We start from the raw sequence: 25,932 nt of genomic DNA, 5'->3' as shown, positions 1-25,932 counted from the left end.
TAAAGCACTTATTTTTGGTATTTAACAAGGTGTGGAATTAACTCTGACTAGTCTCATTGAAAAAGTCAACCTTCTGAGAAGGAAAAGCCATGACAGGGTTTAAAACAAACAAACAAACAAACCAAAGTGTGTAAGCTTGTTGAAGAGGTCACCTGATGAGGGCTTGGTCACAGAGGCGGGATCTAAAGACTCGGTCCAAGCACTCGTGCGCTGTGTTGGCAGAACCTGTGTACTAATGGTTGGTAATGTGATGAAATTCACATTTTTGTTGGCTTTAATGGTTTGTCACAACTCTGCCTTTGCGTCTTTGTGCCCATTTATTCACCACCTCGGCCCGATCTCGTCAGAAAGCACGCGGAAAATGTCCCGTTTTACCAAGAATGCCTGGTAGTCTCTTCAACTGCCAATATGGGGTATATAACAAAAGCGGCGACAGTTCTGGGCGCTCATAATAAAGTGGAGTTGTGCTCTGTGGTTAAATCACAGGCTGGAGCCCGACTGTGGTAATTGGACCAGTTGGGACATTTCAGCACTCTGTGCCACACCTCAGCTCACCTCCCAACTCCACCACTTTTTCCATCTCATTTGGAGTCGATTAAACTCATGAAAGCTCAGTTCTTTCACACTACATTTGATTTGTCACAGCCAAAAAAAAAAAAAAAAAACCCACTCACTGGTGTTCATCCATTTAGCAGGCTTGAAGTGAAGTGTTAATTGGTGGTGAAACATTCTCTGAAATTCACGGCTTTTGATTATGTGGTCTATTGGAATGAAAATGGACATGCCATTGTGGGGTTTTTTTTTTTTTTTTTTGGTTGCGTCTGTAGTGTTTGCAAGACCAAAGGCCAAGATGATAATTACCAATAAAATCCTCAATGAAGACAAATGGTGACTTCCATTAAAAAAAATGACTGCACTCGTCGTGATGAAAGTTTTATTTTTTGAGTAATTAACCCACAGGGATTGTGCAATATTTATTCAGGTGTAACTAGACATGAATTCTAATCAGGTTTAATGCAATTTTTTTCAATAATTAAAGTGTAGAGGTAAAACAAACTATTTTCACAGTTGTGGGTAACTTCGTCAAAAGCCATTCAAGAGGTACTTTATGTCTGATAGTGTTTTTTTTTAGTGTTGTCCATCTAAAACTAGTATTTTTCACAGCTCAGTGTGGGCACATATGCTGAATGGCACTGGGTACTAGATGGCAACTAACCCAGGTAGACAACCAGTCCATCTCCACCTCTTGAAAGTAATGATCTACTGTACCTGCCCCAAAAAGGTGGAACATGGTCGTGTCCTGGGCCATCTCCAGTCATTGGGGCGCTAAACACTGAGGGTACCAGGAAAAATGTGCCACATGGCCAAAATGCTGAAGCAAATGCTCACTCACAATGCAAGTGACACTCCTCATCTGAGTCTCCATACGTAACCCTCCATTTGACAAAGAATCCGCCGAAGATACCAAAGACATCTTGCCATTGCCTTAGGTTACTGGGTAGCGTTCAAATCCAAAATCCAGCAATACCCAAGAATCCGCCAAAGATACCAAAGACCTCTAGTTGTTGCCTTAGGATACTGGTTAGCATCCAAGTCTCACTACCATATGGTAAAACAGGAGGTGCCAGGATCCAAGAGACTTCAACTGAGACTCCTCAATTCCTCATTTAGCTTCTCAAGTAGTGCAATCAGGGTGATTTCACAAAGATCCCAGTATCATCTGCAAAGTTGAGGTCAATAAACCAACAAACACAACCGAATCCACTTTGTTTCTACAATCCTACTCAACACCCAGTCCATGTAAGCACTGAATATTGTATGAGCAAGAACACATCCCTGATGAACGCCAGTATTCACTGGCAAAAATTCAAACGACAAACATCTGCTTATAAAAAATTCACGAGTTCAGCTCTAGAATCAAAGTCGCATTACCTGCCAGTGTTAGCATTACCCACATTGCACTGTTCAGGTCTTCAGCATTCACATTTCCACGTTTTATTATGCCATCAGAAAAGTAGTTTCATTTTGACAGTTGTTAAAATTGAGCAGAATTTTTTTTATGTAGCTTTACAGTGTTTCTTACTTTTTCAGTTAATCCTGACACCTAATTAAGGCTATAAACATGCCTTTTCTGGTCTAGAAACAATGAATGTGTGGTGGCTTGATAATCGAGCGTCCAGCCACAGTGGTTTTCCAGTTTCTCATGTCAACCGCAAGTTGCCATCGAAATATTTAACCAAAAGCATCTGTACGTTCATGTACGATGTAATAATCACAGCCAAAGTCACAAAAACAACTTGCTAAATGTCCAGAGCTGTCAGATCTCAACAGAACTTATAAAAAGTTTAGCAAAACTTGTGAAAATGTGGATATAGGAACTGGAGCAATAGGATCGGGTCGGAGGCACCTTTCATTGTGCAGCAAAGTCCCACTGTAAACAGCAAAGCAGTTTATTGTCTGCAGAAAAATGCAGCAATTAAACATGCCTTGTGTGCTATGCATCGTAATGACTCCCATAAAGCGGTGAGGGCGAGAGGCATTCCTTCAGCTACTTCTGAGCGCGAGGCGTAACCGCAGAGTCCACACCAGAGCTGAGACTCAGTCTCCTTCTCCCCACTCCCTTTTCCCACCAACCGCCCATAATTATGCTTATTGGCCCCTTGTTTTATGTCTGTTTTTACTGTACACTGCAGTAGTGATAGAGTTTATAGGAAAGCCTTGTGTTCTGGACGTCTGGGTGGTTTTTTTTCTGGGGGAAAAAAAAATGTTGTCAAACTAGTCTGATGTCCTTCTTGTCAAGTATTCTACCTAAAGACGTGTTTGCTGTGATATCGTACTGAGACGTTTAATGTATTACCTTCGTGGTTATCCTGCAGTTTGTATTTGTGTTCTCATTTTATAGTCTCCCAGTTTTGTTGCAACATTGCAACAGTCGTTTCATTGTTGTTCTGCATTAATCCTTAAAGAGGAGGAGGTTTATAGGGATTTCTTAGATTCCCAGATGGGAAGCGTCACACAATTTACATTGTGTTGATTTGGCACATTTAGTTACTGATGGGCCGTGGTAAAGAAAAATCTAACCGTGGTTAGCATTAGCATGAGCGGTCATGCGTTAGCATTTAGTGGAAGCATATGCTGCCACGCTATCCTTGATTAATGATGATGTTGGCGGTTGATGCTAACGAATGGCCACATCCCAAATAGTTATGCTGCATTCACATGTTGACTGCAGAAAAACAGTCATACCTGCACCTCTGCATTTTTAATTTCTTCAACTGCCCACTGCTTTGAATTTCATCCAGAATTGAACTTCTTGTTCTTTTCTTTTAGGGAGATGCGGGCTCCTCTGCAGCAGGCATCAAGGTGAGAAGTTGGCTCATTTTTTTTTTTGTCTTTTGTTAACTTTTTTTTTTTTTTTTCTTTTAAAAGAAGTGGTTTAATAGAACACTTTTTTGTTGTTGTTGTTTTAGGGTGAGCCTGGAGAGCCTGGACGAAGTGGACAAAAGGTAACAATGGCTGTCTGGTTATGCCATAGATAATCCATCACAGGTGTAGCAGATTTGAGATTTCAGTTTCCAGTCATTTACATGAGTAGATATAGTTGTTTGTAGTCAACTAAAGAAATGTCAGTTGCAATAATTTCAAAAGTGTGATGCTTACAATCACTTAAAAATGGCATTACTTAAAAAAATTGTAATGTTTTACATTTCTGGAAGTATTAGATTTTATCTAATTGAAAAGACAGTACTTTATAATAAGAGTACATTAACAAACATTAGTTAATGCAGTGATAAGCATTAGCTAACAATTAAGAGTTAACTGTTTATTAATACCGCAAGCTTCAGTATCTTTGAAATTATTAAAAAATTGTATGTCATACCTTCTTTTTTTTTAACATGAACACCTTTTAATAAATAATTGCATTTATTAATGTAACCTCATTGTAATATATTACCTTGTAAGCATTTCTGGTGCATTAGTCCATGTTAAATGTGATATTTATTTGATTGGGCAAGCACCTTACATCTGCATTTTCTACGCAGTATTTGTTGTATGCAGTATTGTTTAAAAAAATTTGAGTCTGTTTTGTGTTTTTAACACAAACTAGCAAAGCTTTGTTGACTCCATCAAAAACAGTCAATAATTTGTAAAATTGCAAATTTACACAAGCGTGTGAGTACTCAAGTGCTTTTTGAAGCACATTTCAGTTAGTACTCTTAAATTTTTGAGTTTGATATTGTAGCTGCGCCAGATTGTCTTGATTGTCAGTGGTGTTTTTAGTGTTTCACTGCTGCTGAACATGAACAGGTTTGGTTTATGTTCAGTAAAAGGTGACGTTCAAATGTGTTCTTCACAATTAGATTTGAGCAAAAACATTCCAGTCTCGCATGTGAAGGTGGATTGAGGTCTATCGTCTACGGGAGGTTGGCCGAGCACAAACCTGACACTTGAGCTTTTTCGTGCTCCACAGTGCTCCTACTCATTTTACATTTACGTTGGCTCCGAGCATGTTTTGAGCCACAGTAAGCTTCCCGGTATTACACCAGCACCTCTTTTGGATGAGTTTGTTCACCTCTGCTGAGACCTGCATTGTCAGTTTTTAATGCAAATGTACTTTCACCTGCCACTCAAACTATTTTTTATAATTAATATCATAAACCTCGGAAAACAAGTCTTTATTGGTGTACTTGCCTTGAGGAAAATAATTGTCATAAAACAAATTATTTTTCCTCCAAGAAAAAAAAAATGCTATTAGTTGTCACTTATACAGCCTGCTGCTTTCCTATTGTGTTTTTAATCCCCAGCGCTGCACCCCATTAACTTTACACTATTTTCTCTGTTTTGGAGAAACTTTCTCCACAAAGATGTGAGTGTATTAGTCTTGTTATGCTGTGCTGCAAAACAAAAAAGCACTTTTATTTGACCACATAATATTATCTGCCATTTTACAGCCATTTTGCTTCAGCTCATATGCTTAAAAAAATGTATTCCTCATCATAACTGTTTTCACAAAATCAAGTTGATGATCCCCCATTAAATATTGCCATTGGACGGCATTAGTGGCATGCCAGAGAAGTAGTAGTCCACAAGAAAGGCTCTTATTAGTTTAACAATGCTTCCATTAGCCACAATGGAAATTTACTGCCGTCTTTCTGATCCCCTGAGTACCATTACGGTAGTCTGTTCTTGTGCAGTCCTAATCATTTTTTTTCATATGCCATAAATACAACGGACTTGAAGAGCGTTAAATTATCCGGTCAGAAACGTTGTTTTGAAAGTCTCCCAGAGGCCTCACAAGGGACTTGACCTCTGGATTTTCAAATCAAATGACTGTACGTTTGTCAAACTTGCATGCGTTGGATGTTTTGGAACCAGCCTTGGTGTTTGGAGATGCTTCCATCTTCTAGCTAGCACGACCAAACTGCTTTAATCCAGATCAGGACTTTATAATCACCTGACCGAATGAATAAAATCATTAAAAAAATATATATATATATATCCAACTTGATTGCATTTGTGAAATGATGTACAATAACAAGCACTAATCACACTGCGGCTGCATGAGTTGGTTTGAAAGTGCATGTGCAAGTGCTTACAGCGAGCAAATGACAGGCGGTGGACAGCAGGCCGCACTCGGTGTTGCAGCGGGACGGTCGCCAGGGTAAATAGAATTAGAATATAGAAGGTAGGAAGATCCTAAAGAGCCAATAAACGAGGCTTGACTCAGCTTAGCTTGGCTTGGCTGTAACATGTCGAACTCTTCCTGTGTGTAGGGAGAGCCAGGACTTCCAGGGCTGCCTGGACTCCCAGGGATAAAGGTAAATGCTTCGCTGTTTTTAATTCCCAATCACTCCCCCCCAAGTGCCATCATTGCTTCAGTCCATCTTTGCTAGAGTTCTGCTGGCCTGTAGTCAAACCTAGCTGACCCATTGCCATGCTTACCTTATGACCTGAGGATGCTTGCTTTTCATGCTATGAGGGATTTCAAATGTTGCTGGAAGGTTCCATCTGCTCTAGATTCTTTTAATATCATATATGCAGGAAGTCGGGAAGAAAACAATTTCATTAGGCTCTTGAAAAGCAATCAGAGTGGCATCATGGGTGTTTGTGCAAAATGTTCAGCACTAGACATTTGGAAATTTAGGGTCTGTGAGCAACCATGAAAGAAATTTTTTTTAAAAAAGGACAAATCTCTTTACTAATTAACCTAACTTCAAGAAATAATGCCACAAATGAATAAAGGTCAGGCAGCCAACTTGTGTCACCAAACATGTTCCATTCATCACCCTTCAGCTAAAACCCAAACTCAAGCTGTTTTGATTGTCAGCTTTTCTTCCTACGTCCTGCTTAAGTCACTTGCTACAGCAATGTAGGAAACCTGACAGCACGTGGCACTGACTAGTTGGTCTGGTTGCTGGGTTTCACTCAATGGGGCATGTTTCTGTGAAACAACAAGTGATCACCAAAATCAGCCAGATGTTTGTGTGGACATTACACCTCACATTTCCTCTGACTTACCTGAGGTGATAGTCCTTTGGTATCAACTTGATAGTCAAGTAGCTGTTTTGCAAGACATTTGATCAGACATTGGCCTCAGTTTTCCATGTGGTGCAAAGCAGTGCACAGGGCAATGCTGGTGTCCTAGCCAGGTTCCACCCAATGCAGGTGTCATTTTCATGCCTAGTACCCATATACTTTGATTGGCAAGTCTACTGGCAGTCACCCTGCACCCATCGGTGTGTTGGACTTAATATAAGGTGCCGGTGCATTTCTGTTGTGAGGCAGCCAAAAACCATTGCACCATAAACCAACAAAAACCTAGTCTGAAGTCAAGTGAAGATGTTTTTCAGCTATTTATACAGAGCAGTATTGAGATAAACGTTGCATAGGCACACATACGACATGCACACTCTGCTTGAATGCACAGGGATGCATGTTTGCACATCAGATTACAAAAAAACTGGATTGACAACAAAACCTCAATCAAATCAAAGTCAACACGAATGGAAAAATGTAAAACTTTGACAACTCTGATTTGTACCATATCTTTACACCTCCCACGAAGGTGCTGGCCATGGGATGGTGCAGATGCAGTGGAGTTGGGTGGTGGTCTTTCGGTACCTGGCAGGATATGTTGGGTCTTAGGGGACTTCACCTCAGGGATGTTTGGTGGATGACTGCTGCTTTCACTCACACCTCCACTCTTTGCCCGCAAAAACCCTTCCTTGCCAGAAAACCTCTCACTTCTGAGCTTGCTAATGAAATTGCACTGAACCAGTTGGTGGTACAAATGTCTCTTCAATTGGATGACTTCTCTTATTACCTTATTTCATGTTATGCCCAAAACACACCCATGACGAATTAACTGATTAAATACAACCCCTTTACACCCAATGTTGTGCTCAGTTTATACATGGTGGAAATAGCAAAGTGCAGTTGAACAAGCTGCAAATGTGTTTGAGCTCTTTGCAGGAAGCCGTGTCAACAAAACACGCTCTTACCTGATTGCATGTTCGTTAATAATGTATCATTTATTTCTAAAAAAAAAATAGTGCATTAACCAGTTGAGGTTAAGGGTAGTGGTTATATTGTTGGCAGTCATATGGCCAGTGTTGCCACAGTTACTTTGAAAAAGTAATCCAATTACTGATTACTGATTACTCCTTGAAAAAGTAACTTAGTTACTTTACTGATTACTCAATTGTAAAAGTAACTAAGTTAGATTACTAGTTACTTTTTTAGTTACTTTTCCCAGCTGCCGACAACAACCCTCTGCCACCTCAACATGACAATGATACCTGTTTTGCCAAAACTTACTTTATAGTCACCCTTTCTTGACTTCAATGAAAATAAATACTTGTTTTATAAAAAGTAAAATAAAGACCTCTTTCTTTACCTCATATTTAACTGTTGACAGCACTGTAACAGTAAAACTTGCAATTTCGAACCTACATTGTTTATAAATGTAACTATTAAATTCATTCTAGCATTTTTCTAACATTTAAATTCTCTCTAAATATTTTACTTGTCGAAATTAATATTATTTTAAGTAGTATTAGTAGTTGTAGTAAAAAAAGGCTTCAAAACTGGACCTCTAGGGGTGTTGTGAGGGAGGGGGGCACATCCCTCCCCCACGCCCCCATTCCATCTGGATTCACCCCTACTTTGGCGTTTGAGCACAAAGAATGGATAACATTTATTTATGCAGAAAACGTGACCAGATTTACAGGTAAGAAAGTTTTATTGCGTTTTCACATCATGTGGTCCTCAGAAAGAGAGTTTAGGTGCATTTGAGTGGAAAATAGTGTTAGTTGTTGACGCGTCGCGGAGGATCAGCTGTTTTTAACGAGACGATATGGAGCGGCTCAGCTCAGAATTCTAAATAAAGGAGGGGAAAAAGTATAAAAATGTCTTTGTAAAGCTCAGTGCAGGTGTGCTGATCACCGCGCTTTAAGAGGTGATGACGAGTCGAGCAGCTGCAAAAAACCGCGGATGAAAAGCTCACAGCTCACTGAAAGTGGACAGTTCAGTCGAACCCCGACCTCCTGCCCACAGACCAAGTTTAATGCTGCTATCGTCCCACAATGAAAAATAATAGTAACGCACAGTGACATGGAGAAGTAACTTTAATCTGATTACTGATTTGGAAAGATTAACGCGTTAGATTACTCGTTACTAAAAAAAGTGGTCAGATTAGAGTAACGCGTTACTAAGTAACGCGTTACCGGCATCACTGCATATGGCAAATGATATAATGTTCTGGGGTTTTTGTCTTTTGTAAATCTCACCCACCTCAGCATCCACCTTTAAACTCCAACAGTGACACTATCAAATATCCTTTAGTACAACCATAATTGAGTGCTGCAGGGAGTGACAAGGTCAGTGTCATGAGTTGGCTGCCTGCTATTTCCACATTCTATACCTTTTATGTTACACCCGACTCCACAACCTTCATTCTCAGTTGTCAGTCTCGATCTCCTCTCGGTCGTATCCATTGTTCATCTCTGTTTTCTTTTTATTCTGATTTGTCACCACGTACCTGGGTATGCAACACAAGCAAGGCCCTCAGGGCAAAATAAACAGCTGATACCTTTGATTTGAACATTCCAGGATGCGAAAGTAAAATTGTCATGATCGTTTGTGAACAGCCATGAAGGCTTTTATGGGGGCTGCATCCCTTGCAAGACTTCCTCAAAGAGACTTGGAGCAAAATGCTCACAATTCCCTCAGTAGGCTTTTTATTTGCCGTCGTAAAAGTATTTGTTTACAGTACCAAACAAACAGCAGCAGATGGTGGAGCTAATGCATAATAATATGCCGTCATTTATAACACCTCAGGGACACGCGCTTGAGTGCAAGGAAGAATGCGCAAACGCGCATAATGAGAGAATATGCATGTTGCTGTTTTGGTTTTCTTTGCTCGTTTTGCCGGCCTTGGTTTTTTTTTTTTTTTTTTTTTTTTTTTTGCAAAAATTATGCACTTCCGTTTTTACTTTTCAGGCCTGAATGCTTGACGGGTTCTAACATCTTGCTAACGTGTACTCACCAGCTCTGAGCTCATCTCGCACTGTGCTCTGTTTCACAGTCTTTCCCCCAATAAGCTAAAATTGGGACGCAAGCAACATCTCCTTTTCTTTCAAAGGGCTTAATGCAGTGGAGGATATAGATTCAGATGATATTTTTTCCAAAATACCTATACAGTAATTATAATCTGAATAGATTTGAAAAATATTGCAACTATTAAGTGACTGTTTGGTAGCTGATTGTTGAATTTGAACAACTTTCAAGTATTCCAATAATTTATATAATTAATTAGCATTTGCAGGGTAGAACGCATCCCAATACCACAGTATTTCCTTGTATTTTGAGCATTGTTCCTTCAGTACTTTATTCATGCATCAGTCACAGTGTTTGACTATGCAATTTGGTTAGTGGTCACCACAGCACCTTTTCCAACTCCATCTCATCATCTCACACCAATTACGTGCTTGTCCTCCTTCACCACATCTGTCTTTGGCCTTCTTCTCCTGCATTGTGGCTCCATCCTGAGCATCCTTCTCTGGATATACCCTGTGTCCCTCCCCATCATGTGCCCAGACTGTCTCCAGCTTTTCTCATTTTCTTCAAGCTGTCCAACCTGCACCATTCCTCTAATATGTTAATTTGGAATTCTGTCAGTCATTACTACTAAGAAAAATTACAGCATTTTCCACTCCCCACTTTGAATACCACCTACTGTCTTTGTAGGTGCCACTACCCCAAGCCATTAGAACCTTACCAACTCCCTCATGCAGCTACCCTTCTGTCACAAAACATTCCTGCCAATCTTCTCCACATGCTCCACCCTACCTGCACTCTTTTTCAGTTCTCTACCACACTCTGTTATTTTTGACATTTAACACCAAAAGTTTAAATTCATGGTCTTCACCACCTGGACTTCCTGCAACTGGACCATTCCACCACCCACATATTCAGTCTTGTTCTTACTTTCATTCCCCAATTCTCCAGAGCACAACTCCATCTTCCCAGACCCACCAAAACATGCTCTCCAGTATAACTCCAGATCACAATGTTGTCCACGAATATCATAGTCCATAAAGACCTCTGATTTCATCATCTTGTTCATCAAGAGGGTAATAGCTGACCTTTGAAGCCGGCTCACTTTCACCTTGTCACTTCTGTCACTGCTGTCCTCATACATATCCTGCACCACCCTCACATACTTCTCAGCCACTCTTGACTGCCTCATGCAATTCCACAACTCTTCCCCCTGGCTATGTTTTATTCATTTTCTCTCAAACCCAAAACACAGTGCAACTCTTACCGACTTTCTCCAAACTTCTTCATTAACACTCTCAATGTAAAGAACTCCACTATGCTTTCCAATGACATCATGCGGAGGATGACTAACTTTATACTTTTGTAGTGATTGCAACTCTGCACATCATCTGTATTCATATTTGTCCAGTCCTCAGGTGTCCTCTCACTTTACAAGATTTTGTTCATCTCTCCTAAACATCCCCATGCCTCAGCTGGTATGTCATCATGACCAACCACCTCATCCTCTTCATAGCTGTCCTCACTTCATCCTTTCTAATCCACCACATTTCCTGATTCACTCTCCACACCTCAGCCAGCCTTCTCTCATGCTCAAGTTCTTCATTCATCAGCTCATCAAAGTCCCGGTACTCTATCCTTCTTGTCAACACACGCGACTCCCTTTCAGCACATTTTCATCTACATCCTTTATCACCCTAACTTGCTGCACACCTTATTCATTTCGGCACCTCTGTCTGGGCAACTGCTTCAAGTTCTTTTCTGCTTCCTTAGTGTCCTTCTTCCTTCGCCTTTGCCACCTTACACTGCATGTTTTTTGTTCGACTGTCTATTTTCTTGAAGTCATTGGTGATCCCCATTCTTTTTCACAAACATCTTCCTCCTTATACTTTCATGTACTTCCTCAGTTCTCCTCCATGTCTCCTCATTTATCTTCCTTTGTCCAGATATCAAACCATGTGCATCCACTGTGTCTCAAACCCACATCTGCAACAATTGCACAGTCCCACAGCACCACCACGAATGCCTGACTAACCTCCTTCCTGAATTGCACATCTTCTTCCTTCAACTTCCACCATGAACTCTTTAGACCAAACCTCACTCTCTTCCTCACCTCCAAAGTCATCCTGCAGAACACCATCCAATGCTGTCTCGCTCCACTCTTCCCTGCCACTACCTGATGATCTTTTCAAAGAAATACAGGAAATGAAGAATCCTTGAATTTGCTAATAAATTACAATAACTGGCTATCGAGCATGGATGCTAAAAAAATAAGCTAATAATGTAAATGGTGTATTTGTGCTATTCGGAATGGTCATATAACGGACTGAAAATTGTATAAATCTGTTATTAGAACAGTTTTTTCTTGGTTGAGTGAGAATTTTATAAAAAGAGATGATGTATGATGGCTGTGTATTATGATAGCTGGTCTAGGGTTGCCAACTCTCTGAAAAATAAATAAGGGACACCTCACTGGCAGGGCTGACCGGCCCATGGAAATATAAACTGGAATGGACATGTGCGCCTCTATCTATTAGCGTCACTCAGGACAGGAAGGCGCCATTACTAAGGGTGGAAATGTGCAGCTCATCAATAATAAACTGCTTTTTTTGCACTAGCGTCACTATTTCTTAATGGATTTTAATAAATGTAGGCTTGTTTCAAAGCCCTTTGAAAGCTCTTTCCAATGCACCTATGCATGTGTGGGTGAAAAAAAAAACAAAAACTTTTATGTAAAATGCAGAATTCTGGGGAAATTACAACAAACTGTGCTGCTTTTCTCACTTTATTGTCGCTATTTGTTAACAGATTTGAATAAAGGTAGGCTTGTTTTAAAGCCCTTTAATTGCTCTTTCTAATGAACCCATACATGTCTAGGTAGAAAAAAATGTTTTATGTAAAGTGTGGAAATTTGTGGAAAATATTCCATTCTGTTCATTTACTGTGATTTTTTTTTTCCTGTCATCATAATTCTCGAAGGATTTTTATAAATGAAGCCTTGTAAGTTGTATTCATGCTAATTAAAAGGTCTAACGAACCCATACATGTCTGGATAAAAAAATCCTTATGTATTAAAATATTAATCTGAAGTATGCCTTGACATTGTGCTCATTTATCTTGCTGCTTTTTCCACTGTAATATTATTGCTAGTCTTTTAATGACAACAACATATATATGATTTTTATTAACATTTTATTACAAGTAGATATAAAGCCATTCAGAATTTATGACTTTTGACCGTCAGTCAGGGTAAAAAGTACCTCCTCCATCCCCTCCAACCACACTGTTCAAATTTAAATGCCTCCTGTGACCACCATGTACATATCATATTAAACAACAGCTGCAAGTATATATATATATATATATATAGACATAAACATATTTAAACATTTTTGTTTCCGCATGTGAACGCAGCTTAATGAAAAGAACTTATGGCGTTGAGTTATAGTCTCAGTATATTGACATTAAATTGCGGCATAACGACTTTAAAATAGACATTTGTTTTACATAATTACATTAAGGCTCTTGTACAGTTAATTTTAGTATTGGAGAATTTGTTTTTGTGGTTCGTGCAGTTGATAATGAAGCACTGGCTGCCTTTTTTCTCCTCATATCGCTTCTGTTTAACAGGATCATGGTCTCTCTCCACCCTCAGTAATGGCCGCCGTGCGGCACGCCGCTAGTCACGTGACGTCCATTCCAGTCTCTATTTCCATGGACCGGCCAACTGACCATTGCCTTCACCCTTCCCAGCGTGTGTGTGAAACGATTTTTAACCATTGACTATTGACTTGACCCTGAATTTAAGTAGATGCACACATGCATTTGTTATGATATGAACATGCAGAAAACAAATTATTTAGCAATTTATTTTTAGTGCAAAATAAATTTTCACTCACAATTTCAATATGAGCATCCTGTCCTGCTTCAAAATATATAAAAGAAATTATTTAAAAATAAATCTTTCTCTGTCGTGTTATTGCTTAACTTAAAAGTGTATAAATTAACAAAAAAAATATCATCCAAAACAATGTAACAGTGAAAGTCTGAAAAAGTAAACAATACTTACAATACTTATAGCTGTTGTCGCGCACCTTTTCCACCCAGCCATTTTCCTTTTCCCATTTGCCCATGTATTTTTGCTTTCTTTTTTGTTTTGTTTTTTTCGAGGAGGAGTAACGACGTTACAGACATTGCTGTTCGTAGGCATATCTGCAATACCAGTGTCGGTGTCTGTGTCGGTATCAGCCATGCTGATTTGTTATGGTCGTCCGACGACCGTCGTCGGCTCATGATTCTCGTCCGGGATCTTCTTGCGAGCAGATGTCCCTCGACCAATGAGATAAGAGTGATTCTGTATTGTCAACTCGTGTCTGTCAGCTCATTGGTGAAGAGCAGGAGAGAGGCTGGGATCAAATTTACCGTAAGTTTCCATATAAAGCGCCAGTCAATTCCATTGACATTTTACAGACTTTTTGATTCTCACAGAAATACGGGACAAACTGCGTCCCGTTTCAGGTCAATACGGAACGCATACTTTTATTTCCAAATAAGGGACGATTCCGTTTTTCAAGGGACGGTTGGCAACCCTAAGCTGGTCCCATGAGCTAGCATAGCACACAGTAGCGAGTAGCCCACAATAGCTTGCTGGCTCACACACCAGTTACCCAGCAATAATTTAATAAAGTGCCGGGAAATGTTACACTCTATTGAGGATATTTTGTACTTCTGTAGGACAGAATTCCAGAAAATAAGACAATGTAGCATAACGATGTTGGTTGCCAGCATTTTGACAGTTGTAGTGAGTTGCCAATAATGACTTGGCTTGAGTTATCTACTATTGCTTTACAGCTGACTGAAAATTGCATTAATCTGTTTTTATACTTGTGTAAGACAGAATTTTAGAACACTGGATGATGGATAGCTACAACGCTAGTAGCCAGTGTCATAATCTAGCATTGAGAGCATCATAGCTAGCTGGCAACTGCAGCTAGCTTGTGCAGTCGCTTGCCAAATAGATGTTAATCACTTAAACACTGACTGCAAGTTGCGTCAGTCTGTTTTCTGGACACCTTATCAGATATCTACAATACAGTGGTGTAGTACTGTTGCCTCACAAGGTTCAAATCCAACCTGTGCTTCAATCTCCTGGTGCATCTGGATTGGTCAGGAAGGGAATGCAGAGTAACAACATACAGATCCACAGGAGTAGCCACAGTGTAAATGTTAAAGCAGTAAACGGCTCATGAGAGAAATGATTAAATCAAGCGACAAACCAGTGCTTGTTTGCATCTAAGTGCTCGTGCATTTGTCCATTTGTACCCAAGTGTGTATTTGTGTGCTAAAGGGTACTGTATGTATTCACTGCATGGGTCTTTATTTATGTTTGGCCATGCTTGTATGTGTTGAGCTCTTCTTAAAGTATGGTGGAGGTGCTTCCACTTGTAATACCCTGTGGAAAAATGATGACTAATATTTCCTGAATGTTTCAGGGTGAGCCTGGATTTGTTGGTCCCCAGGGAGAGCCAGGGCTTCCAGGACTCCCAGGAACTAAGGTTGGTGGATTAATCGCTCCATATGCTATCCATGTTGAATAATTTGCACAGTGAGCTCCAGGGATCTAGGTGTATTTTCTGCTGGGAGTAACAAAGCAGATGCTCCACCTTGGTAAGGATAAGGTTCGACAGGTTTTTATTACATCCAATTTGTCTGATGGAGATTAATTCTTACCCATAATCCTCTGGTTTTAAGGTCTCATTAGCCATTATTGTCACTTAAGCAACGTCACTAAGCCTCTTTCTTTCAATTGCAAGCCATCAAGATGAGCCAGTCATCACTTGCACCCTTTCTACCATGACATTATCACACTGAGGTGCCAGGTGTGATAATCCACACATAATAGAGTTGGTGCCGTGCTGCTTTAGCCGTCCGCTACAGCACTGGAGTTGAAAGCGAATACTCAACATGAGCTTATAGTGCTGATTGTCAGTTTTAGTTTGAGGTAAATCTGTGATTAATGTTTTCTGGATTCTACGGGTTTCCTGGGTTTGGGGCGAACCACTAATTATGGTGGACATTTTGTCGACATGGTTCATTTGATGTCTTAGAGGAAACTCTAATCTCTTATGCGGTCATGCTAGCTGCATTAAGTGTGACGTTTGGGTTGGCATTTTCAGTCACGCTAACTGTGGTTAGCGTGCGCTGTTAGCATAACCCCATGTACTAATGCTAATGTCATACTAAGTGCAGGTATTGTGACCATATAACTATGCGTGCCATAGTTGGAGATTTCTTCACGCTGGTCCGCCAATCATCACATGCATCACTTTGACTCAACAGCGCCTTGATTAAAGAGCGGTTTGCCGTATTGCAGTGGGTTTTAAAGTGTGGAGTTATTGTAGCAGAGGCTACACTAAAAATGTGAATTGCAACAAAAAAAATCAATATTAGATGTACATGAGGAAACATAATGGTGATGAATAATAAGAAAAGAAAAGCATGTGATGCTTGTTAGTGGATTCCCTGTCAGTGTGGCATCAATTTTCCATTGAGTATTTTATTTGTTCAATTCCAGTTTGACCAAATGTAAAAAATAAATATGTATGGCCATCCATCCATACATTTTCTATATCCGACATGCAGGGTCCAGGGATATGTCCCGTGGATATGTCCTCAAGCTATGAAACAACTCAAGTATCCAGCGACTTTACTTAAAATTGGGCAACAACTTCCATTTTTCAAAAAATTAATAAAGAAAGGGAAAAAAGCTTGAAAATCTGACCGTGTTTTCCCAGTGTGGATGTAATTTCCCCTGGAGTAAAGCTGACCCTCTGCTCTCGGAACTCATACTCATTTGGGGTATCCTTATTTATTTGCGATTACACTTTTAATCTAATCAGGCATAATTTCCTGTATTTCAGGGAACTATGCATATAATTTCAAACTAATTGCAGTATTTTCATGCTGGAGGTACAACACACTTATTCCTTTTTCTGAACTTGTGCATTGTTGGTAGCAAGGAGGTGTATCAATGAGGGTTCTTAATTAAGACAAAAATATCTGCAAGAAGCAATAGAAAGTATGGCCTAGGAGTTATACCACACCCCCCTCTACTGGCTTTCTTGTGTCACTTGATTTTGAAGGCTTCTTGAGGTTGGAGATATCTTGAGGTTTCCTCAACAGCAACTAGACTTCTGTTTGATCCTCAAGGTGTTTGGCCACTCATCCAAATGACGTCTTCAGTTTGACAACGTAAGATGGTGGGACATCCTCAATACATGGCCTTTTGTGTGTGTTGGGAGGGGGTATTCTCTCTTGTCAAGTCTTTATTCCCTTGACCTTGTTTGTTTTGCAGTGGAGATTCTGTCCCCATAAGGGTATATAATGGGGATACCATACTACCTTTATTTTAAAAACTGAAGACTTGGCTTCAGTGAGCAGCAAAAGGTCCTAAAGCCCAATAAGTTCAATTGCTGCAAAGCAAAAATTTTAGACACCTCAATTTCATGGAAACTTACCAAAAACTGTGGAAAAACTGCAATTTTATTTTCAAATATCCAACACAACAATGGGTCTTGAACAGGTTTCACCTTGCTGAGGGTCAAAAACTCATAGACCAGACCTTTGTGACAGTACTGCTGACTCAGCATTAATATCTACTGTTCACAGGGTAAATCTAATGATGACTACATGTCAGTGCTAGAAAAATGGACCAGCTTCACAATGTGAAGGAAGTTGAGCCTTCTTGTTGTTGAGAGGTGTGGTGACTGTCTCCATAGGGTGAGAAAGGTGACCATGGGCCACAAGGGAAGGGCGAACGAGGAGAAATCGGACCTGTCGGACCAAAGGTCAGTAAACCAACTACACATGTGCATGTGTTCATCATATCCAACATGTGATATGAATTAGGGCAAGCCACTGAGCTTGTTCACAGCTGTCCTTCCCCCTTGCGGCTCATTGGTCTTTGCTGCCCTCTATGGTCTCTGTGATCTGAACACACAAAGCTTGATTCACTCAGGCATGTTCAAGCTGGCTAAATCATTAGAGAGAATAATAATGTTCAGGCATTCCCTGGGGTTTGAGTAAAATAAGCCAAAGAAATGAGTGACTTTACCATTGTTTATGTCTGGCACTGACCTGCCAGGTAGCTTAAGCTCCAGTCAAAACTGAGACGATCCTCTCAACGTCCCCCCAGGAGTAACCAGTCTTATTTCAGCAATAGAGTTCAAATAAACACTTTCTCCATTGCCTGGCAGTCGTGACATATTAAAAGCTAAAGCTAATTTTGTGAAGCTTACTGTGTTATTCCTGCAGGTTGAACAAAGAGGTGAATTATATTTTCTTTGTGAAATATGCATTATTTAATCTTTAAAGACAGAACCTCAAGGTGTTCGTATTTCTTTTTGTTGTCGACTGGTTGTCTAGGCTGGACTATTGTAATTCATTGTTATCAGGTTGTCCTAAAAGTTCCCTAAAAAGCCTTCAGTTGGTTCAGAATGCTGCAGCTAGAGTACTGACGGGGACTAGCAGGAGAGAGCATATCTCACCCGTGTTGGCCTCCCTTCATTGGCTTCCTGTTAATGGTAGAATAGAATTTAAAATTCTTCTTCTTACTTATAAGGTTTTGAATAATCAGGTCCCATCTTATCTTAGGGACCTCATAGTACCATATTACCCCATTAGAGCGCTTCGCTCTCAGACTGCGGGCTTACTTGTAGTTCCTAGGGTTTGTAAGAGTAGAATGGGAGGCAGAGCCTTCAGCTTTCAGGCTCCTCTCCTGTGGAACCAGCTCCCAATTCAGATCAGGGAGACAGATACCCTCTCTACTTTTAAGATTAGGCTTAAAACTTTCCTTTTCGCTAAGGCTTATAGTTAGGGCTGGATCGGGTGACCCTGGACCATCCCTTGGTTATGTTGCTTTAGACGTAGACTGTGTTTCATAATTATTGTATGGCCTTGCCTTGCAATGTGGAGCGCCTTGGGGCAACTGTTTGTTGTGATTTGGCGCTATACAAGAAAAAAGTTGATTGATTGATTGATTGACTGTAATTGATTTTAGGGATCGCAAGGGGAGCCTGGTTCCCCAGGTCAGAAAGGGTCAAAGGTAAGCACAGCACTTACATTTTTTTTAATTTTTCACTTTTCAAGTTGATTTTATTCACTGGATTTCATGCCACATTTAGCCTAAACCAACCACTTGCACAACATCATCAAACACACCATCGTGACCGTGAACATTGGCGGTGGGAGCATCATGCAGTTGAGATGCTTTTGGGCCCAAAGGTGGAGGAAGTATTTGTTTGCTCACACTGATGTTCAAGAATTTGGAAAAGTAAAAGATAAAAAAAAAAACACTACATATTTATGTAATATTTTGGTATTTATTAGCATTTCAAATTTCGTAAACTCCCATCTTTCACGCTATGGGCAGGAGAGAATGAACTGTGTCAAAGACATAGCCGCACACCCTTAGACGTACAAATTCATCTTGGAATCTTGCAGTGTTGATGAAAGCCATAAAAGGAAAAACTTGATTTGAGGTAAAGCCTGAAACTGGTCAAAATTTACCCAACCCATTCCAAAGCGAAAAATCATCTCTTCCGAGAATTGCAATCTATTCCTGGTAATGATTTGTATCCATGCAGATGTCCATCTCCTACAGTTTGTTATGATTATTTGTTGTAATGTGACAATGAGTAACTGCTTTTCCTGCGCACATTTCTGTTTTCTGTTTTTCTCGTACATTAGGGAGAGACCGGAGATAAAGGAGATTTAGGATATGTTGGCCCACGGGTAAGCGCGAATCCATTCTCTTCTTTTAAAATTTTGTTTTCAAAACACAAAATGTAAATTTTTTTGACCATTTAAAAGCCTGTTGAAGGACTGTGCAGATTTGTAGCCACCAGGGTGTTTATTTATTGTTGTTTTTCATGTGTAGGGCCCCCCCGGCCAGAAAGGAGACCAAGGAGCTACTGAAATTATCGACTATAATGGAAACATTGAAGAAGCTTTGCAGGTCTGACACGTAAAACATTCACATTTTTGGCTAATTTGACAGTATATGATAGACGTCTCTGAAACAGCATTGCCTTGGAAATCTATTTGGCAAATAATAATTTTTCTTCTGTGACTGCAATATCGCATTCACGGAACAGTTATTTTTTTCTGTACCTTTCTGATGGAAAGTCAAATCGTTCAGCAATCGTCACTTTCTTGTACGGTTACTTGAAGCAGCATGTCCTTTCCTAATAAAGTACTGATTTTGAAGGTGCACCTGTGCAGAAATATGCTGATGCAAAAGTTTAATTTATTGTAACGTCTGAAATCTTATCTCTCACCACTTCCCGTCGGCCCGCCTGCAGAAGATTACCACTATTACAGTAACGGTAATTGGGCTCTATTCTGTGTGTCGTCAACTGTGCAAGTGATTCATCTTTGACCCTGCATGAACCCAGTCCAGTCCCGAACTTTACGTGACCCTGATGTTGTGTTTGTGCGGCCTAGCTCAGCAACGTGTTTGCTTGATGTGTGGAACGAGACAAAGCTCAGCACTTCAGTACAAATTCCTCTAGAAACGCAGTCTCTCCTTTTCCCGTTAGTCACAATTTCCTTCATTCTTAATTCTGAATCATCCATAACGGCAGTAAATATTTCAGAACACGATACAATGTGTAGAATGCTGATTAGCATATGCTAAGTGCGTATGCTAACAATCATATGCACTTAGCAGAACTAATAATAAAAATGTTAGTTGATTTGAAACCTGTTATAGTTGTATTATCACGTGTAAATAATGATGAATATACACAAATCCAGTCTCTCACTTAGACATACTTCATATTGCCCATTTCTTGTTTTTGTGAATGTTGTAACATTAGCATGAACAATTAACATGTTTGACTCTTACTAATGCAATTCATTTCAGGTTTCAGCGATTTCTTTTATTCACACATTTCTTATTCAGAAAGCAACTATCTTTCAAGCACAATCTGGCTAAATCATCCCAACAAATTAAGCTTTGGTCACAGTATGTTAATTATGATGGCAACTGAGAATTGCTGAGTCATGCATTTTAAAGATGGAGACATAATTTCCCATGTTTTTATTTCTGTATCTGTCACTGGTAAAATATATTGTCAAAGAAATTAGAACAAAGATCTTAAATTGCCTTTCAATCACAATCTCTCCAGTGACAAAATTGCTACAGTTGTAATAATTCAACATTGTTGCATTGACATGGTCCATTTTTTTTTTTTTTTTTTTTTTTGACAGGCTGTCTTAAAGGAAAGTGCTAACGATCGTTAGCGGTTATACAATGAAACTACAATACAAATACAATTAAAAGTAATGCTTATAGCAGGGGTGCCCAGCCTTTTTTGAGCCAAGATTTACTTTTAAAGTTGAAAGTGTATAGAGATCTACCAAGCCATATTGAAAGCCATAGCATAGCCACAATATATTGTGTAGCAATATAATAACACAATTTTTTGGCACAATGATAAAGTTTTAACAATAATAATACATTATTGACATAAATGTGCATGGTGCAAAGAATAAGCACAAGTCGGCCTCAGAATGGCTCGTAACAACAAATGTCATCATCGCCTAATTTGCATTATTTGCTTTTTGTTTTTCCTTAATTTGCGCTCTGAAACTGAGTAAGTCACTGCTGGCTGTCTTTTTGGTGTGAGTGGAGGAGGCGAGCGGCCTCCTGTGAGCTTTGGGATGGCAACACCCACTGCTCATTGTGGACAAACATATGCTTTCACATAAGTCTCCAAAAGTCTGTAATAACACCAGGAAAAGCTAATCACTTTTTTGGAAAAAAAAACAAAAACAACAAAAGAAAGTTGCTGGAGGGGACTGAATAGTTGCTGAATTTTGCTATAAAGTCACTCTTTTTCTTCTATGGTGTTTCTTCTTCTTCTTGGAATTTAACGGCAGCCGGCATCCTTAATGATGCGTTACTGCCACCTTCTGCATCATTCTGTTATAGCAGCACTTAATCCTCTTAAGTCCATATTTTATTTTATTTTTCATGCAATTGATTGGAACTCAGCCTGCGATCGACTGGGCACACCAGGCTTATAGAATACACAATAAAAGTAATGCTTACAACACTTGTTGGTATTAAACGTGTCATGACCGCAAATGCTAAGCACAGGAAGCATTGTCTTCAAAACTCTATATAAAAAATGTCATATCACCACAAACTGTACAATATAAACAGTTTTATGCTACTTATCCTAATATTCAGAGGACGTCAGTCACTGCTAGCTACCATTTTTAAATGCTACATATCTGTTAATGTGTTTTGAATGACATATTTTTGATGGTGGCTTGTTGTTTACATTTAAAGGACATGTTGCCCTAAAATGCTAACAATTAAGATACAGGCTGTTAGTGACCATCTGATGATCCACTGGGATTACTTTGTGCACTTCTGTGACCATTTCAAAGTATACAGGATTCTCAACAAACAGCTACGACGACTTCCGAAAACAAAGTACTCGTGTGTTTCCAACAGCGGTGATGTGACTATTAGAAGTGTCCCAGCACACGCTTGAATAGAATGTAGCTGCTAATGTTAAGAACTGAGGCACAGATTAATTCCAAAGTTTACACAAGTGTGATGTTGTGTTATGATGACTCGTTTTTATGTGATAACTGTTAATTTTGATGCAGTCACAGTAAAAGCCACAGCCCTGAGAAGGTTTAGTGCACCTGCACGGCCATTAGTCATAAACGCAGCGTGTTAAAATCAAAACAAAACACTTACAAGTGTTGTATATAACTGTGTGGAAAAAAATCAAAATATATTTATGTCATCATGTTACCTGCGAAAAACAATGTCACAGAGACATTCTGCGTCCATGTACAAAGCAGCAATAAAACAGCTGTCATGCAGGTTAAAATGTCTGCAGCAGCCGTTAAAACAGCTGATAGATGTGATCACATCTGAGACATTTCATGTCATGTACAAAGCCACAATTAACAGCTGAGCTGTGCGTTGCTGCACACACACATTCAGATCCATTCCCACACACTCTCTCAATGTAAAATAAAAATTTTACTTTCATTGAAAGCTCCTTTGAAAAGAACACAAAGCAAAAGACTAAAAAAAATTAACATGTTACTCACCCAGTTGTAAAGATTTCCAATTAATAAGTCCACAACATCAAATAAGCCTCCACACACGCATTGCATGTGTGCATGCGCACGCGATCGTTAACCAATTGATTAAAGGTCCACTTGTCCTCACACAGATGGACAGCCAGAGAACATTTTCAAGTTCCACTAATCCTCAGGTACAGATGGCTGGCCAGAAAATGTCCAAGTCCACTTGACCTCAAGTTCTGATCATGCACAATGTCTGATCATAACTCTGCCGTCAGCTCAACTTTTGTCACGATTGTGGCACGTTAGAGAGTCCATTATCTCCCGAAAATAGTGTCTTCTGAGTTTTTCAATATGAGACATGCATCTGCATGTCGCTCAGGGAGAGCAATAAAAAACATCAGAGACCACTAATTATGAGCACATGTGCTTAGAGAGACTTACAATCATGATTACTTTAATGTTGTGTTGCTAACTGGGATATTAAAAAAAACACACATGTCCTTTAAGCATCCATTTGTATTATTTCATGTTTCATTGGCTGATGGCGAGTGTTATTGCTGAATGGTACGTTATTTTTTTATGTTTGTTCTGAAGCAGTGGTTTAAGTCCGCTAAATGTTCATGTTTCAACTGCTTATCTTAATTCAGATATCCATTGCTGAGTAGATAATTAAGACATCTGTTTTTTGTTTGTTTTTTTATTTTGTACAGGGTCCACCTGGTCCTCCTGGACCAATTGGACCACAGGGCATAAAGGTAAGTTGAATTTCCTGCACTTAAAACCAAGCTTGTTTTGTTAATGTGTTGACCTTGCTAACAAAATGACAGCATTGCTCACATTGTTGCATGTTGTACTCTTCCCAAGCTTTGGAAAAACCTTTGTATGTCTGCACTAACTCAAAAACTATAAGTGCTGTCATTCTATAACTCAAGAAATTAAAGCATACAATGCATATAATGAGGATAAACTGGTTTGGGATGGATTCCCTTTGAGTTGCTGGAGAAATGTGCAATACGTTTGTCTGCTACTTGTTGAACAATGCCATCTGCTAAACATATCTGGGGTGGTTGGCGAAAATAATCTGATCATTACATACATGATGGAAGTTAGGAGCGGATGTGGATGAAGTTACATGTTGCTTGAATTGAGTTTTTCTTTGGTGTGGTAGCCGCCCGTGCTCGTGGTTGGAAAACTGTTGAATATCTTTTTCTTTCGGTCAGGGTGATCGGGGTATGCCTGGTCTACCTGGGCTTGATGGTGAAAGGGTGAGTTTACCCGATAACCCCACCTATAGATTCAGTCTTGAAATGGTTGTAGAATTTCATAATGAGGCCTGCATTTAGTTGCTTCACAGAAATCAAGATCCATTGAGGAAATATTAAAAATGGCCCCATTTTGACTCTGTATATGAGTTTTGGCCGTCTTTCATCAGGGCTACAAAGGCTCAAAAGGAGACATGGGAATGCCCGGGGCTTCAGGGGAAAAAGGAGCAACTGGATTACCTGGATTACCTGTAAGAATCTGCATAATGTTTCTGAACCTCTTCCAAAATACATTTCATTCATTCATGTGATATCTTCAGCTTTTTTTGTTTTGTTTTTAGGGTGTCAATGGAGTTAAAGGTGATAAAGGTGATGCAGGGTTGTCTGGTCCTCAAGGTCCCTCAGTAAGTCAAATTAAAGACCTTTATGACATCACATTAAATGGAGATGCTTTATGTTTGCATATCATGATATGTCACATCCTTTATGTGACAATATAAAGGCAATATATATATATATATTTTAAAAAGTACCTCTATCTGATATTTGCAGATAACTGGCCCTCCAGGGCCACCAGGACCTCATGGCCCTCCAGGACCCATGGTGAGTTTAATGCAGTTTTAAAGTACAAGAAATTTAAAGCTCCTGGCTTGAAAGTCTTGAATATTAAAGTGACTGTAAAAATGCAGTCTGAATAACTAATGGTGCAGTTATTAGTCTGTGTGCATTCATGAAACAATGTGTTATTACAATTGCAACAACATCACAACCACAGCAACTGACACAAAGCTCACAAAACAGGATTGTTGTGATTCCATCTTAAAATCACAAGCTAAAAATTCAGACCAGTGACTTAAGATTCATCATTGTCAAAATAAAAAAAAAATTTTTTGTTTGTTTGTTTTTTAAAGATTAAAAAGTCATTTTAAAAAACGCTGCTGCTTGATGTCCTGCCTGGAATGTTTGTATGAGTTTCTTGAGGTGCAAAGTCCAAAATTTAGATTGGTTAATTGGTGACCATACATGTAAATATTTGTGAATGATTGTCAAAATACGTCTTATGCATCATGCAGTATCAAGTGGAATATACAATTTCCAAATATATATATGCGTTTAATGACTGAAACTCTTCATTTGTTGCCATCTTGTTATCTGTTGCAGGGCCCCCATGGCTTCCCTGGACCCAAGGTAAATCTCTACAAGAATCAGAAAGCACCACCAATATGAAACAAAAGTGTAATTACATAATACAACTGTGGCTGGTTTAAATACGATCCCTACTGGATGCATTGGCTTTGCAGTCTGTTGTGTTTACTGTAACTATGTTAGGGTTGGTGGTCATCCTTGATAATCTAGTTGAGTGATTGTAATCTTCTACTATTAACTATAAATCATTGTACAGTGACCATGAAAGGCCATGTAAATCATATTACCCATAATTCAAAAATACTTCAAATTTAAAGGATTTGTAAGAACACAAACCTGAAACCAATGTATTTTCTTTTGTTCTTCAACAGTTTCCCTGATTAATCTGTCGTGAGTTGTGATAGACAATATCAATTTTATTTGCATGGTCTATTGATTCATGAATGGCTGGAAGTTTGTTTATACAGCTATTGTTTTCATTGTCAATCTACTAATTAGCAAAAAATACTGTATGTAAAATTATGATTACTGCATTAGATTTTTAATAAAATCACTAACTGGGTAGCTGCCTGACATTTCCCAAAGATCATATAAACAGAAGACGTTTGCTTCCAAATGAGGCAAACTGGGTAATTTCCCAGCCAGCTACACGCTAGTCTAGCTAGCATGCCAGATAAAAATAAACAATTAAATGAAAGGAGTACTTATATTCATGCGATCCAGTATTGTCTTAACATCCCACAAATTATATGAAGCTGTTTTTAGAACTTGCAGTTTGTGCTTTGGCTGGGCAGAATTTAGCAAAATAAGCTAGTGTGCCATAGCTCTGCTAGTCGTTGCCATAATT

The 25,932-nt window shown here is 39.3% G+C and overlaps 1 protein-coding gene across 7 annotated transcripts in view; it reads left to right on the top strand.

Moving 5' to 3' along the window:
• LOC117504540 (collagen alpha-1(XXV) chain) overlaps positions 1-25,932 on the top strand; it is a 245,334-nt gene that overhangs the window by 202,609 nt on the left and 16,793 nt on the right. For all 7 annotated transcript variants that reach the window (XM_034163992.1, XM_034163990.1, XM_034163987.1 and 4 more), the window contains exons 15-29: positions 3,331-3,363; positions 3,471-3,506; positions 5,775-5,819; positions 15,051-15,113; positions 17,337-17,405; positions 18,617-18,661; positions 19,306-19,350; positions 19,496-19,573; positions 19,920-19,943; positions 23,388-23,432; positions 23,898-23,942; positions 24,110-24,190; positions 24,281-24,343; positions 24,492-24,542; positions 25,101-25,127. In XM_034163992.1, the coding sequence (XP_034019883.1) occupies positions 3,331-3,363; positions 3,471-3,506; positions 5,775-5,819; positions 15,051-15,113; positions 17,337-17,405; positions 18,617-18,661; positions 19,306-19,350; positions 19,496-19,573; positions 19,920-19,943; positions 23,388-23,432; positions 23,898-23,942; positions 24,110-24,190; positions 24,281-24,343; positions 24,492-24,542; positions 25,101-25,127 (750 nt within the window). The remainder of the gene's footprint in view (positions 1-3,330; positions 3,364-3,470; positions 3,507-5,774; positions 5,820-15,050; positions 15,114-17,336; positions 17,406-18,616; positions 18,662-19,305; positions 19,351-19,495; positions 19,574-19,919; positions 19,944-23,387; positions 23,433-23,897; positions 23,943-24,109; positions 24,191-24,280; positions 24,344-24,491; positions 24,543-25,100; positions 25,128-25,932) is intronic.

The sequence above is a fragment of the Thalassophryne amazonica genome, chromosome 23 (genome assembly GCF_902500255.1).
Source record: "Thalassophryne amazonica chromosome 23, fThaAma1.1, whole genome shotgun sequence".
Lineage (NCBI taxonomy): Eukaryota > Metazoa > Chordata > Actinopteri > Batrachoidiformes > Batrachoididae > Thalassophryne > Thalassophryne amazonica.
This window is presented reverse-complemented; position numbering and strand designations above follow the sequence as displayed.